At 71.8% G+C, this 14,244-nt stretch overlaps 1 protein-coding gene across 1 annotated transcript; it reads left to right on the forward strand.

The window, feature by feature from the left end:
- Positions 1 to 1,091: 1,091 nt before the first annotated feature.
- Positions 1,092 to 14,219, forward strand: PFAS (phosphoribosylformylglycinamidine synthase; the record flags this gene model as incomplete). Its single annotated transcript, XM_084281112.1, has 11 exons — positions 1,092 to 1,253; positions 2,352 to 2,465; positions 3,330 to 3,461; positions 5,069 to 5,299; positions 6,535 to 6,715; positions 7,610 to 7,693; positions 7,913 to 8,068; positions 9,067 to 9,192; positions 9,943 to 10,088; positions 12,413 to 12,623; positions 14,106 to 14,219. Coding segments are annotated over 11 exons (1,657 nt in total), but the record flags the coding sequence as incomplete, so codon positions are not given.
- Between the last annotated feature and the right edge of the window lie 25 nt (positions 14,220 to 14,244).

Genomic DNA, 14,244 nt, shown 5'->3' on the forward strand with positions numbered 1-14,244 from the left:
GGACCCCCCAGGGGACACCCCCCACGGGACATCCCCCATGGGACCCTAACTCCCACAGGACCCCCCCCCCCGCCATGGGACCCCCCCCCATGCGACCAAACCCCCCCCACGGGACATCCCCCATGGGACCCCAACTCCCACAGGACCCCCCCCACGGGACCCCCACCCCCCCATGAGACGACCCCCGCCACAGCACCCCCATGGCCCCCCATGTCCCCCCTCGGTGACGCGTGTGGTGGCACCAGGGTGACCCAATATCCCCCCTCCCCTGGTGCCCCCCCGTGTCCCCCTGTGTCCCCCCCATATCCCCCCCTTGGTGACACGTGGTGGCACCGGGGTGACCCAATATCCCCCTCCCCTGGTGTCCCCCCTGTGCCCCCCCATATCCCCCCCTTGGTGACGTGTGGCGGCACCGGGGTGACCCCACGTCCCCCCTCCCCTGTGTCCCCCATCCCCCCACGTCCCCCCCCCGGTGTGGCACCGGGGTGACCCCACGCCCCCCCCTCGGTGGCGCAGCTGGGGGACCCCACGTCCCCCCCCTCGGTGTGGCACCGGGGTGACCCCACGTCCCCCCTCCCCTGTGTCCCCCATCCCCCCATGTCCCCCCCCTGGCTGTGGCACCGGGGTGACCCCACGTCCCCCCCCCTGGGTGTGGCACCGGGGTGACCCCATGTCCCCCCCCCCTCGGTGTGGCACCGGGGTGACCCCACGCCCCCCACTGGGTGGTGCAGCTGGGGGACCCCACGTCCCCCCCCCCAGGTGTGGCACCGGGGTGACCCCATGTCCCCCCCCCCAGGTGTGGCACCGGGGTGACCCCACACCCCCCCCTGGGTGTGGCACCGGGGTGACCCCACGTCCCCCCTCCCCTGTGTCCCCCATCCCCCCACGTCCCCCCCCGCCCCGGTGTGGCACCGGGGTGACCCCACGCCCCCCCCCGGGTGTGGCACCGGGGTGACCCCATGTCCCCCCTCCCCTGTGTCCCCCATCCCCCCACGCCCCCCCCTGGGTGTGGCACCGGGGTGACCCCATCCCCCCACGCCCCCCCTGGGTGTGGCACCGGGGTGACCCCACGCCCCCCCCGGGTGGTGCAGCTGGGGGACCCCACGCTGAGCGTGCTGGAGCTGTGGGGCGCCGAGTACCAGGAGTCCAACGCGCTGCTGGTGCGGCCGCGCGGGCTGGGGCTGCTGCGGCGCCTGGCGGCCCGCGAGCGCTGCCCCCTCTGCGTGGTCGGCACCGTCACCGGCGACGGCAGGGTGAGGGCGGCACCGGGGCGGGGGGGATGGGGCGACACCCCACGGGGACACGGGGGACATGGGGACACCCCATGGGGACACGGGATGGGGACGTGGGGACACCCCATGGGGACACAGGATGGGGACGTGGGGACACCCCATGGGGACACGGGGTGGGGATGTGGGGACAAGGGGGGACGTGGGGACACAGGATGGGGACGTGGGGACAAGGGGACACCCCATGGGGACAAGGGATGGGGATGTGGGGACAAGGGGACACCCCATGGGGACATGGGATGGGGACGTGGGGACACCCCATGGGGACACGGGATGGGGATGTGGGGACAAGGGGGTCATGGGGATGGGGGGACATGGGGACACCCCACGGGGACGTGGGGGACATGGGGACACCATGGGGACACGGGATGGGGACGTGGGGACAAGGGGGACATGGGGACATCATGGGGACACCCCATGGGGACACGGGATGGGGATGTGGGGACACCCCATGGGGACATGGGATGAGGGATGTGGGGACACCATGGGGACGCGGGGGACGTGGGGACACGGGATGGGGACGTGGGGACAAGGGGGACATGGGGATGGGGGGACATGGGGACACCCCATGGGGACAAGGGGGACTTGGGGACACCATGGGGACACGGGATGGGGACGTGGGGACAAGGGGGACATGGGGATGTGGGGACATGGGGACACCACGGGGACACGGGATGGGGACGTGGGGGTGTGGGGACATGGGGACACCCCATGGGGACATGGGATGGGGATGTGGGGGTGTGGGGACATGGGGACATGGGATGGGGATGTGGGATGAGGGACATGGGGCGTGGGGACACGGGATGGGGATGTGGGGACAAGGGGACCCCCTGGGGACATGGGGACAAGGGGGCGGTGGGGACACGACCCCCAGGGCCACGGGCCACGGGGATGGGCCGTGGTCCCGGGGGGGGACACAGGGGGGTCCTGGGGTGGCTTTTGGAGGCGCCCCTGGGCGAGGGGAGCTTTGGGGGTCCCCAGGGCCCAGGAAGGTGCCTGGGGAGGGGGGGTGGGGGCAGTTTGGGGGTGTCCCAGCCCCACTGACCCCCCCCCCCCCCCCAGATCGTGCTGGTGGATGACCTGGAGGCGCCGGTGCCCGAGGGGGGGTCCCACGAGGGGCTGCCCACCCCCGTCAACCTGGAGCTGGAGTGGGTGCTGGGGAAGATGCCCCGCAAGGTGAGGGGTGGGGGGGCACCCCAGGGGGACCCCAGGGGTGTTGGAGACACCCTAAGGATGGGGGACACCCAAATGGGGACCCCCCCCTGGTGATGGGACACCCCCCACCCCCACATTGGGGGGTCTGGGGACACCCCGGCTGGTGACCCCCATGGGGATGGGGACCCCTCAGCGGGGATGGGGACCCCCAGTGGGAGCCGGGACCCCCAATGGGGACAGGGACCCCCTGGTGATGGGACACCCCCACCCCCACGTTGGGGGTCTGGGGACACCCCAGCTGGTGACCCCCATGGTGATGGGGACACCCGTGGGGATGGGGACCCCTCAGTGGGGATGGGGACCCCCAGTGGGAGCCGGGACCCCCAATGGGGACAGGGACCCCCTGGTGATGGGACACCCCCACCCCCACATTGGGGGGACGTGGGGACACCCCGGCTGGTGACCCCCATGGTGATGGGGACACCCGTGGGGATGGGGACCCCTCAGCGGGGATGGGGACCCCCAGTGGGAGCCGGGACCCCCAATGGGGACAGGGACCCCCTGGTGATGGGACACCCCCACCCCCACGTTGGGGGGGCATGGGGACACCCCAGCTGGTGACCCCCATGGTGATGGGGACCCCCGTCGTGATGGGGACCCCCCAGTGGGGATGGGGACCCCCAGTGGGAGTGGGGACCACCAATGGGGACCCCCAATGGGGACAGGGACCCCCTGGTGATGGGACACCCCCACCCCCACGTTGGGGCGCGTGGGGACACCCCAGCTGGTGACCCCCATGGTGATGGGGACCCCTCAGCGGGGATGGGGACCCCCCATTGGGGCCGGGGCCCCCCCGGTGACGGGCCCCCCGTGTCCCACCCCCAGGAGTTCGTGCTGCAGCGGGTGCCCCCCACCCTGCGCCCGCTGGCGCTGCCCCCGGGGCTCTCGGTGCGCCAGGCGCTGGAGCGGGTCCTGCGGCTCCCGGCCGTGGCCAGCAAGCGCTACCTCACCAACAAGGTACCCCCGTCCCCCCGCGTCCCCACGGGGCCCCCTGGGGCCCCCTGGGTCCCCCCACATCCCCCCGTCCCCCCAGGTCCCTCCCTGTCCCTCTGTGTTGTCCCGAGTCCCCCTGGATCCCCTTGTGTCCCCCCACGTCCCCCTGTGTGTCCCCGTGTCCCCCCACATCCTTCCATGTCCCCCTGTGTCCCTGCACGTCCCCCCATGTCCCCCTGGATCCCCCCATGCCCCCCCGTGTCCCCCCACGTCCCTCCGTGTCTCCCTACATCCCCCCAGGTCCCCCTGGGTCCCCCCACATCCCCCCGTATCCCCCCCACATCCCCCCGTGTCCCCCCATGTCCCTCTGTGTCCCCCCGTGTCCCTGTGTCCCCCACATCCCCCCGTGTCCCCCCACATCCCCCTGGGTCCCCCTGTGTCCCCCACATCCCCCTGTGTCCCTCTGTATCCCCCCCACATCCCCCTGTGTTCCCCCCACGTCCCCCCGTGTCCCCCCGTGTCTCCCCGTGTCCCCCATGTCCCCCCGTGTCCCCACATGTCCCCCCACATCCCCCCGTGGACCTCGCTGGGTCCCACATCCCCAGTGGCCACCCCCACCCCCACGTCCCCCTGTGTCCCCCCAGGTCCTCCCGCGTCCCCCCATGTCCCCCCATGTCCTCTTGAGTCCCCCCACATCCCCCCACATCCCCCCGTGTCCCCCCACATCCTCCCATGTCCTCTTGTGTCCCCCGTGTCCCCCTGTGTCCCCCACATCCCCCTGTGTCCCCCGTGTCCCCCCATGTCCCCCTGGGTCCCCCCACATCCCCCCGTATCCCCCCACATCCCCCTGTGTCCCCCCTGTATCCCCCCCACATACCCCTGTGTCCCCCCTGTATCCCCCCCACATCCCCCTGTGTTCCCCCCACGTCCCCCCATGTCCCCCCGTGTCTCCCCATGTCCCACATGTCCCCCCGTGTCCCCCCACATCCCCCCACATCCCCCTGTGTCCCCCCCATATCCCCCCAGGTCCCCATCCCCAGCCGTGGACCTCGCTGGGTCCCGCATCCCTGGGTGGCCACCCCCGTGTCCCCCCGTGTCCCCCTGGGTCCCCCCACATCCCCCCGTGTCCCCCCACATCCCCCCGTATCCCCCCCACATCCCCCTGTGTCCCCCCACGTCCCCCATGTCCCACATGTCCCCCCGTGTCCCCCGACATCCCCCCGTGTCCCCCCCATATCCCCCCAGGTCCCCGTGGACCTCGCTGGGTCCTGCATCCCCAGTGGCCACCCCCACCCCCATGTCCCCCCTGTGTCCCCCTGTGTCCCCCCACGTCCCCCCATGTCCCCCCGTGTCCCCCTGTGTCCCCCCATGTCCCCCCGTGTCCCCCCACATCCCCCCATGTCCCCCACCTCCCCAACCCCCTCGGTGGCCACAGTCCTGCCCGTGTCCCCGATGCCACCAGCCCCTCTGGTGTCACCTCGTGACCCCAAAGTCCTCCTTGTCGCATCCACATCTCCCACCCCCCACCCCATGCCACGTCCCCCCCTGTTTCCCACCCCCCCCAGCCCCCCCAGTCCGTGTCCCCCCCTGACCCCCCTGACCCCCCTGACCCGCCGCTGTCCCCGGGGCAGGTGGACCGCTCGGTGACGGGGCTGGTGGCGCAGCAGCAGTGCGTGGGGCCGCTGCACACGCCCCTGGCCGACGTGGCTGTGGTGGCCCTGTCCCACTTCGACACGGTGGGGGCGGCCACGGCCTTGGGGGAGCAGCCCATCAAGGGGCTGCTGGACCCCGCCGCCGGCGCCCGCCTGGCGCTCACCGAGGCGCTCACCAACCTGGTCTTCGCGCGCATCACCGACCTCCGGGTGAGTGGCGTGGCCAAGGGGGACCACGGCGTGGCTGGGGGGGGAACCATGGTGGCGTGGCCATGGTGTGGCCAAGGGGGACCATGGTGGCATGGCCATGGTGTGGCCAAGGGGGACCACAGCGTGGCCGGGGGAACCATGCTGGCATGGCCATGGTGTGGCCAAGGAGAACCATGGTGTGGCCATGGTGTGGCCAAGGGAGACTACGACGTGGCCATGGCATGGCCAAGGGGGACCATGGTGACATGGCCATGGGGTGGTCTAGGGGGGCCATGGTGTGGCCATGGTGTGGCCAAGGGGGACCATGGTGGCATGGCCATGGTGTGGTCAAGGGGGGCCATGGTGTGGCCATGGTGTGGCCAAGGGGGGACCATGGTGTGGCCGTGATGTGGCCATGGGGGACCATGGTGTGTCTGTGGTGTGGCCAAGGGGGGCCATGGTGTGGCCAAGGGGGACCACAGCGTGGCCAGGGGGAACCATGCTGGCATGGCCATGGTGTGGCCAAGGGGGACCATGGTGGCATGGCCATGGTGTGGCCAAGGGGGACCACAGCGTGGCCGGGGGAACCATGCTGGCATGGCCATGGTGTGGCCAAGGAGAACCATGGTGTGGCCATGGTGTGGCCAAGGGAGACTACGACGTGGCCATGGCATGGCCAAGGGGGACCATGGTGACATGGCCATGGTGTGGTCTAGGGGGGCCATGGTGTGGCCATGGTGTGGCCAAGGGGGGACCATGGTGTGGCCGTGATGTGGCCATGGGGGACCATGGTGTGTCTGTGGTGTGGCCAAGGGGGGCCATGGTGTGGCCAAGGGGGACCACAGCGTGGCCAGGGGGAACCATGCTGGCATGGCCATGGTGTGGCCAAGGGGGACCACAGCGTGGCCAGGGGGAACCATGCTGGCATGGCCATGGTGTGGCCAAGGGGGACCACAGCGTGGCCAAGGGGGACCATAGTGGCATGGCCATGGTGTGGCCAAGGGAGACCACAGTGTGACCATGGCATGGCCAGGGGGACCATGGTGGCATGACCATGGCGTGACCAGGGGGATGATGGTGGCACATCCACGGCGTGGCCACGGGGCGCCGTGGGGGCACCACCACGGTGTGTCCCCAGCTCAGCCAAGTGCCCCCGCGGTGACATGGCCACGGTGACCCTGCGGTGCCGCGGGGTGCCCACGGAGGGTGGCCGTGGCTCAGTGTCCCCCCCACCCCCTCCTTCCCCGTGTCCCCAGGACGTGAAGTGCTCCGGGAACTGGATGTGGGGGGCGAAGACGGGGGCGGAGGGCGGGGCGCTGGTGGCGGCGTGCGGGGGGCTGGTGGCCCTGCTGCACCGCCTGGGCGTGGCCGTGGACGGCGGGAAGGACTCGCTCAGCATGGCCGCCCGCGTGGGCTCCCAGACCGTCATGGCGCCCGGTGAGTCCCGCGCGCGCCACGGCGGCGCCGGGGGGGGGGTCGCGGGGGTCGCGGCACCGCTGGGAGGGTGGGGTGGGCGGTGGGGACCCACGGGTGCCACTGCCAGGGACCCATGGGTGTCACGGCACTGGGGACCCATGGGTGTCATGGTACAGGGACCCATGGGTGCCACAGCGCCAGGGACCCATGGGTGCCACCGCCACGATGGTGGGTGCCACAGCACCAGGACCCATGGGTGTCATGGCACGGGGACCCATGGGTGTCACAGCACTGGGGACCCATTAGTGTCATGGCACAGGGACCCATGGGTGCCACCACTATGATGGTGGGTGCCACAGCACCAGGACCCATGGGTGACACAGCACCAGGGACCCATGGGTGGGTGTCATGGCACAGGGACCCATGGGTGCCACCCCCACGATGGTGGGTGCCACAGCACTAGGGACCCATGGGTGCCACCACCAGGATGGTGGGTGCCACGGCACCAGGACCAATGGGTGTCATGGCACGGGGACCCATGGGTGCCACCACCAGGATGGTGGGTGCCACGGCACCAGGACCAATGGGTGTCATGGCACGGGGACCCATGGGTGCCACCACCAGGATGGTGGGTGCCAGGGCACCAGGACCCATGGGTGTCACGGCACAGGGACCCATGGGTGCCACCTCCACGATGGTGGGTGCCATGGCACCAGGACCCATGGGTGTCATGGCACGGGGACCCATGGGTGTCATGGCACAGTGGTGGGTGCCGCAGCACCGGGACCCATGGGTGTCACGGCACTGGGGACCCATGGGTGCCACACCACGATGGTGGGTGTCACGTCACCAGGGACCCATGGGTGCCCCCCTATGCCACCCCATGACCCCCCGGTCACCCCTTGCCCCCCCCAGGCACCCTGGTGGTCTCAGCTTACGCCGTCTGCCCGGACATCACGGCCACCGTCACCCCCGACCTCAAGTGTCCCAATGGCCAAGGTCAGCGACCCCCGGGGACCCCCGGCTGGGACGGGGCACCCCAAGGGGCTTTCGGGGTGCCCCTGGGGGGGGGGGGCACCTCTGGCATCCCCCGGGTGCTCGTCAGGGGGGTGGGGACCCCCCTGGGCTTTTGGGGTGCTGGTGGTGGGTGCTGTGACCCCACCCCCGCCCCGGGAGGGGTTTTGGGGTGCCCCTGGCATGGATTTTGGGGTCCCCCAGGAGCGCTGCTGTGGGTGCAGCTGAACCCGGGGCGGCACCGGCTGGGGGGCAGCGCCCTGGCCCAGGTCTTCTCGCAGCTGGGGGACTCCTGCCCCGACCTGGAGGACCCCGGGGTGCTGGAGGCCGCCTTCCGCCTCACCCAGAGCCTCATCCAGGGTGGGTGCTGGGGGGGGCTTGGGGGGGGGGTTGGGGGGGTTGGGGGTTCAGGGGGGTATTTGGGGTTGGGGGGCTGGGGTTGGGGGGAGTTGGGGGTTCAGGGGGGTATTTGGGGTTGGGGGGCTGGGGTTGGGGGGGGTTGGGGGTTCAGGGGGTATTTGGGGTTGGGGGGCTTGGGGTTTGGGGGTGCTGGGGGGATGGGGTTGGGGGGGTTTGGGGGTTCAGGGGGTATTTGGGGTGCAGGGGGTGGGGGGGTTGGGGGGATGGGGTTGGGGGGATTTGGGGGTTCAGGGGGTATTTGGGGTGCAGGGGGTGGGGGGGCTGAGGGAATGGGGTTGGGGGGTTTGGGGGTTCAGGGGGTGTTTGGGGGTTGGGGTTGCTGGGGAGATTTGGGGTGCAGGGGGGTTTGGGGGGATGGGGTTGGGGGTTTGGGGGTTCAGGGGGTGTTGGGGTGCAGGGGGTGGGGGGGGTTGGGGGGCTGGGGTTTGGGGGTGCTGGGGGGATTTGGGGGGCAGGGGGGGTTGGGAGGATGGGGTTGGGGGTTTGGGGGTTCAGGGGGTATTTGGGGTGGGGGGGCTGGGGTTTGGGGGTGCTGGGGGTATTTGGGGTGCAGAGGGTATGGGGGGGCTGGAGGGGAGTTGTGGGGATGGAGTTTGGGGGTGCTGGGGGGAACTGGGAAGCAGGGAATTGGGGTGCCTGACCCCCAGGGAATTGGGGTGCAGGGAATCAGGGTGCAGGGGTTCGGGGTGCGGGGATTTGGGGTGCCTGACCCCACAGGGGTTTGGAGTGCAGGGATTTGGGGTGCAGGAAATCAGGGTGCAGGGGATTGGGGTGCAGGGCTTTGGGGTGCCTGACCTCACAGGGAATTGGGGTGCAGGGGTTTGGGGTGCAGGGGGTTGGGGTGCAGGGCTTTGGGGTGCAGGGCTTTGGGGTGCAGGGATTTGGGGTGCAGGGTTCGGGGTGCAGGGCTTTGGGGTCCTGACCCCCCTGCACCCCAGAGCGGGCGCTGAGCGCCGGCCACGACGTGAGCGACGGGGGGCTGCTGGGCTGCCTGCTGGAGATGGGCATGGCCGGGAACTGCGGGCTCCGCGCCGACATCCCCAGCGACCCCCCCGGCACCGACCGTGAGTCACCCCCAGGCACCCCCAGACACCCCCTGGACACCCCCCCAGGCACCCCCCGGACACCCCCTGGACACCCCCCCGGGATACCCCCTGGACACCCCCCCGGATACCCCCCGGGACAACCCCCCTGGACACCCCCCGGACACCCCCAGACATCCCCCGGGACACCCCCCCGGACACCCCCCGGGACACCCCCTGGGGGAACCCCCCTGGGACACCCCAGACACCCCCCGGACACCCCTGGACACTCCCCAGGACACTCCCTGGGATACCCCCTGGGATACCCCCCCGACACCCCCCTGGGACGCCCCTGGGGACACCCGGCTGGGACATCCACCCCACCCAATGTCCCCCCATCCATCCCCCTGTCCCATCTCCAACGTCCCCCTGTCCCCCCACCCACTGCCCCACATCACCCACCCAACATCCCCCCATCCCCTGTCCCCCACCACACATCCCCCTGTCCCTGTTCCCCACCCACCATCCCCCATCCCCCTGTCCCTCACCCCCTGTCCCCCCATCCCCCTCTCCCCCACCCACCATCCCCCACCCCCCTGTCCCCCACCCGATGTCCCCCTGTCCCCCACCCACCATCCCCATCCCCCTCTCCCCACCCACCATCCCCCATCCCTGTACCCCACCCACCGTCCCCCCATCCATCCCCCTGTCCCCCACCCAATGTCCCCATCCCCCTGTCCCCCACCCCTGCCCCCCTGCCCCCGCCCACCGCCCCTTGTCCCGGTCCCGCAGCGCTGGCCGTGCTGTTCGCGGAGGAGCCGGGGCTGGTGCTGGAGGTGCCGGTGGGCGCCGCGGTGTCCGTGTGCCGCCGCTACCAGGAGGCCGGCGTGCGCTGCGTCCCCGTCGGCCACAGCGGCCCCTACGGGCCCGATGCCACGGTGAGGGCACCTGGGGACAGGGGGGGCACCTGGGGACAGGGGGGGGCACCTGGGGACGGGGGGGGGCACCTGGGGACAGGGGGGGCACCTGGGGACAGGGGGGGGCACCTGGGGACGGGGGGGGGGGGGGCAGGGGGGGCACCTGGGACGGGGGGGCACCTGGGGACAGGGGGGGGCGGCGGGCAGGGGGGGGGCACCTGGGGACGGGGGTTGGCGGGGGGCGGGGGGGGACCCTACCTGTGGGCATGGGGTGGGGGTGAGGGTGCAGAACTGCAGGTCGGACCCCCGTGGCCCCGTGGTGTCGTGGTGGGACAGGAGCTCCTGTGCCCCTCACTGTCCCCGTGTCCCTCACTGTCCCCGTGGCAGGTGCAGGTGGCCGTGTCCCCGTGTCCCTGTGTCCCTCACTGTCCCTGTGTCCCCGTGTCCCCGTGCCCCTCACTGTCCCCGTGGCAGGTCCAGGTGGCCGTGGCCGTGTCCCCCTGTCCCTCACTGTCCCTGTGTCCTGGTGTCCCTGTGGCAGGTCCAGGTGGCCATGGCTGGTGTCCCTACATCCCCATGTCCCCGTGCCCCTCACTGTCCCCATGGCAGGTCCAGGTGGCTGTGTCCCCACACCCCTCACTGTCCCCATGCCTCTCACTGTCCCTGTGTCCCCGTGTCCCCGTGTCCCCTCACCCCTCACTGTCCCCATGTCCTGGTGTCCCTGTGGCAGGTCCAGGTGGCCGTGTCCCCATGTCCCCATGTCCCCTCACCCTCACTGTCCCCGTGTCCCCGTGGCAGGTCCAGGTGGCCGTGTCCCATGTCCCTGTGTCCCCTCACCCCTCACTGTCCCCGTGTCCCCGTGGCAGGTGCAGGTGGCCGTGTCCCTGTCCCCTCACCCCTCACTGTCCCCCCACGCCCCTCACTGTCCCCGTGTCCCCGTGGCAGGTGCAGGTGGCCGTGTCCATGTCCCCACGCCCTCACTGTCCCCCCACGCCCCTCACTGTCCCCGTGTCCCCGTGGCAGGTGCAGGTGTCCATGTCCCTGTCCCCACACCCCTCACTGTCCCCGTGTCCCCGTGGCAGGTCCAGGTGTCCATGTCCCTGTCCCCACACCCCTCACTGTCCCCTCACCCCTCACTGTCCCCGTGTCCCCGTGGCAGGTGCAGGTGGCCGTGTCCCTGTCCCCACGCCCCTCACTGTCCCCCCACGCCCCTCACTGTCCCCGTGTCCCCGTGGCAGGTGCAGGTGGCCGTGTCCCCATGTCCCCATGTCCCCATGTCCCTCACTGTCCCCGTGTCCCCGTGGCAGGTGCAGGTGGCCGTGTCCCTGTCCCCACGCCCCTCACTGTCCCCGTGTCCCTGTGTCCCCTCACCCCTCACTGTCCCCCACGCCCCTCACTGTCCCCGTGTCCCCGTGGCAGGTCCAGGTGCCCATGTCCCCATGTCCCCATGTCCCTCACTGTCCCTGTGTCCCCGTGGCAGGTGCAGGTGGCCGTGGCCGTGTCCCCTCACCCCTCACTGTCCCCCCACTCCCCTCACTGTCCCCGTGTCCCCGTGGCAGGTGCAGGTGGCCGTGTCCATGTCCCCGTGTCCCCACGCCCCTCACTGTCCCCGTGTCCCCGTGGCAGGTGCAGGTGGCCGTGGCCGTGTCCCCTCACCCCTCACTGTCCCCCCACGCCCCTCACTGTCCCCGTGTCCCCGTGGCAGGTGCAGGTGGCCGTGTCCATGTCCCCGTGTCCCCACGCCCCTCACTGTCCCCGTGTCCCCGTGGCAGGTGCAGGTGGCCGTGTCCCCACACCCTCACTGTCCCCTCACCCTCACTGTCCCCGTGTCCCCGTGGCAGGTGCAGGTGGCCGTGTCCCCATGTCCCTGTCCCCCTCACCACCCCTCACTGTCCCCGTGTCCCCGTGGCAGGTGCAGGTGTCCATGTCCCTGTCCCCTCACCCCTCACTGTCCCCGTGTCCCCGTGGCAGGTGCAGGTGGCCGTGTCCCCGTGTCCCCTCACCCCTCACTGTCCCCCCACGCCCCTCACTGTCCCCGTGTCCCCATGGCCGGTGCAGGTGGCCGTGTCCCCGTGTCCCCACACCCCTCACTGTCCCCCCCACGCCCCTCACTGTCCCCGTGTCCCCGTGGCAGGTGCAGGTGGCTGTGTCCCCATGTCCCTCACTGTCCCCACGCCCCTCACTGTCCCCGTGTCCCCGTGGCAGGTGCAGGTGGCCGTGTCCCCGTGTCCCCATGTCCCTCACTGTCCCCGTGTCCCCGTGGCAGGTGCAGGTGGCCGTGGCCGTGTCCCCTCACCCCTCACTGTCCCCCCTCACCCCTCACTGTCCCCGTGTCCCCGTGGCAGGTGCAGGTGGCCGTGGCGGGCGCGCCGGTGCTGTCGGAGCCCGTGGGGGACCTGCGGGCGCTCTGGGAGGAGACGAGCTTCCGGCTGGAGCGCGAGCAGGCGGCCGCCGCCTGCGTGGCCCAGGAGGAGGCCGGGCTGCGGCGGCGCGTGGGACCGGCCTTCAGCCTCACCTTCGACCCCCTCGAGGAGCCCCCCCTGCTCCGGCACATGGGTGAGGGGCGGGGGGGACGGGGGGATGGGTGGTCGTGGGGGTCTGGGGGTTCCTGGGGGTCATGGGGGGGGGGTCGCAGGGGGTCTGGGGGTCATGGGAGGTCATGGGGGGGTCACAGGGGGTCTGGGCGTCATGGGGGTCATGGGGGGTCACAGGGGGTCTGGGGGTCATGGGGGGTCATGGGGGGTCACAGAGGGTCTGGGGGTCATGGGGGTCACAAGGGGTCTGGGGGTCATGGGGGGTCACAGGGGGTCATGGAGGTCTTGGGGGTCACAGGGGGTCTGGGGGTCACGGGGGTCTTGGGGTTCCTGGAGCTCATGGGGGGTCACAGGGGGTCGTGGGGGTCTTGGGGTTCCTGGAGCTCATGGGGGGTTACAGGGGGTCTGGGGGTCATGGGGGTCACAGGGGGTCTGGGGGTTCCCAGGGGGTCTGGGGGTCATGGGGGTCATGGAGGGTCTGAGGGTCATGGGGGTCTTGGGCTTCCTGGAGCTCATGGGGAGGGTCACAGGGGGTCATGGAGGTCATGGGGGGTCACAGGGGGGTCACAGGGGGTCTGGGGGTCTTGGGGGTCTTGGGGTTCCTGGAGCTCATAGGGGGGGTCTGGGGGTCATGGGGGGTCACAGGGGGTCGTGGGGGTCATGGAGGGTCTTGGGGTTCCTGGAGGTCATGGGGGGTCACAGGGGGTCTGAGGGTCATGGGGCTCTTGGGCTTCCTGGAGCTCATAGGGGGGTCTGGGGGTGATGGAGGTCATGGAGGGTCTTGGGGTTCCTGGAGGTCATGGGTGGGTCACAGGGGGTCTGGGGGTCACAGGGGTCTGGGAGGTCTGTGGCAGGGGAGGGGGTGGTCCTGGTGGGCCATGGAGGGTCTGGGGGTCCATGGCTGGGTGGGGGTGGTCCTGGTGGCCCCCGGGGGTCCGTGGTGGGTGGGGTAGTCCTGGTGGCCCCCGGGGGGTCCGTGGTGGGTGGGGGGTCCCGGTGGCCCCGGGGGGTCCGTGGTGGGTGGGAGTGGTCCCGGTGGCCCCGGGGGGTCCATGGTGGGTGGGGGTGGTCCGGTGGCCCCGGGGGGTCCGTGGGTGGGTGGGGGTGGTCCCGGTGGGCCATGGGGGGTCTGGGGGTCCGTGGTGGGGTGGGGGGGTCCCGGTGGCCCCAGGGGATCTGTGGCAGGGTGGGGGTGGTCCCGGTGGCCCCCGTGGGTCGGTGGCGGGTGGGTGGTCCCGGTGGCCCCGGGGGGTCCGTGGCGGGGTGGGGGGGGTCCCAGTGGGTCCTGGTGGCCCCCGGGGGGTCCGTGGCGGGTGGGGGTGGTCCCGGTGGCCCCCGGTGGCCCCGGGGGGGTCCATGGTGGGTGGGGGTGGTCCCGGTGGCCCCAGGGGGTCCGTGGCGGGTGGGGGGGTCCCGGTGGCCCCGGGGGGTCCATGGTGGGTGGGGGTGGTCCCGGTGGCCCCCGGTGGCCCCGTGGGTGGGTGGGTGACGCGGGCGCCCGCAGAGCTGCCGGGGCCGCGCGTGGCGGTGCTGCGGGAGGAGGGGAGCAACGGCGACCGGGAGATGGCGGCCGCCTTCGCCATGGCCGGCTTCCAGGTCAGGGACCCGGCCCCCCAATGTCCCCCCGTCCCCCTGACCCCCAT

This window comes from Gallinula chloropus (assembly GCF_964237585.1).
Source record: "Gallinula chloropus genome assembly, contig: HAP1_SCAFFOLD_760, whole genome shotgun sequence".
In the NCBI taxonomy this organism is placed as follows: Eukaryota; Metazoa; Chordata; class Aves; order Gruiformes; family Rallidae; genus Gallinula; species Gallinula chloropus.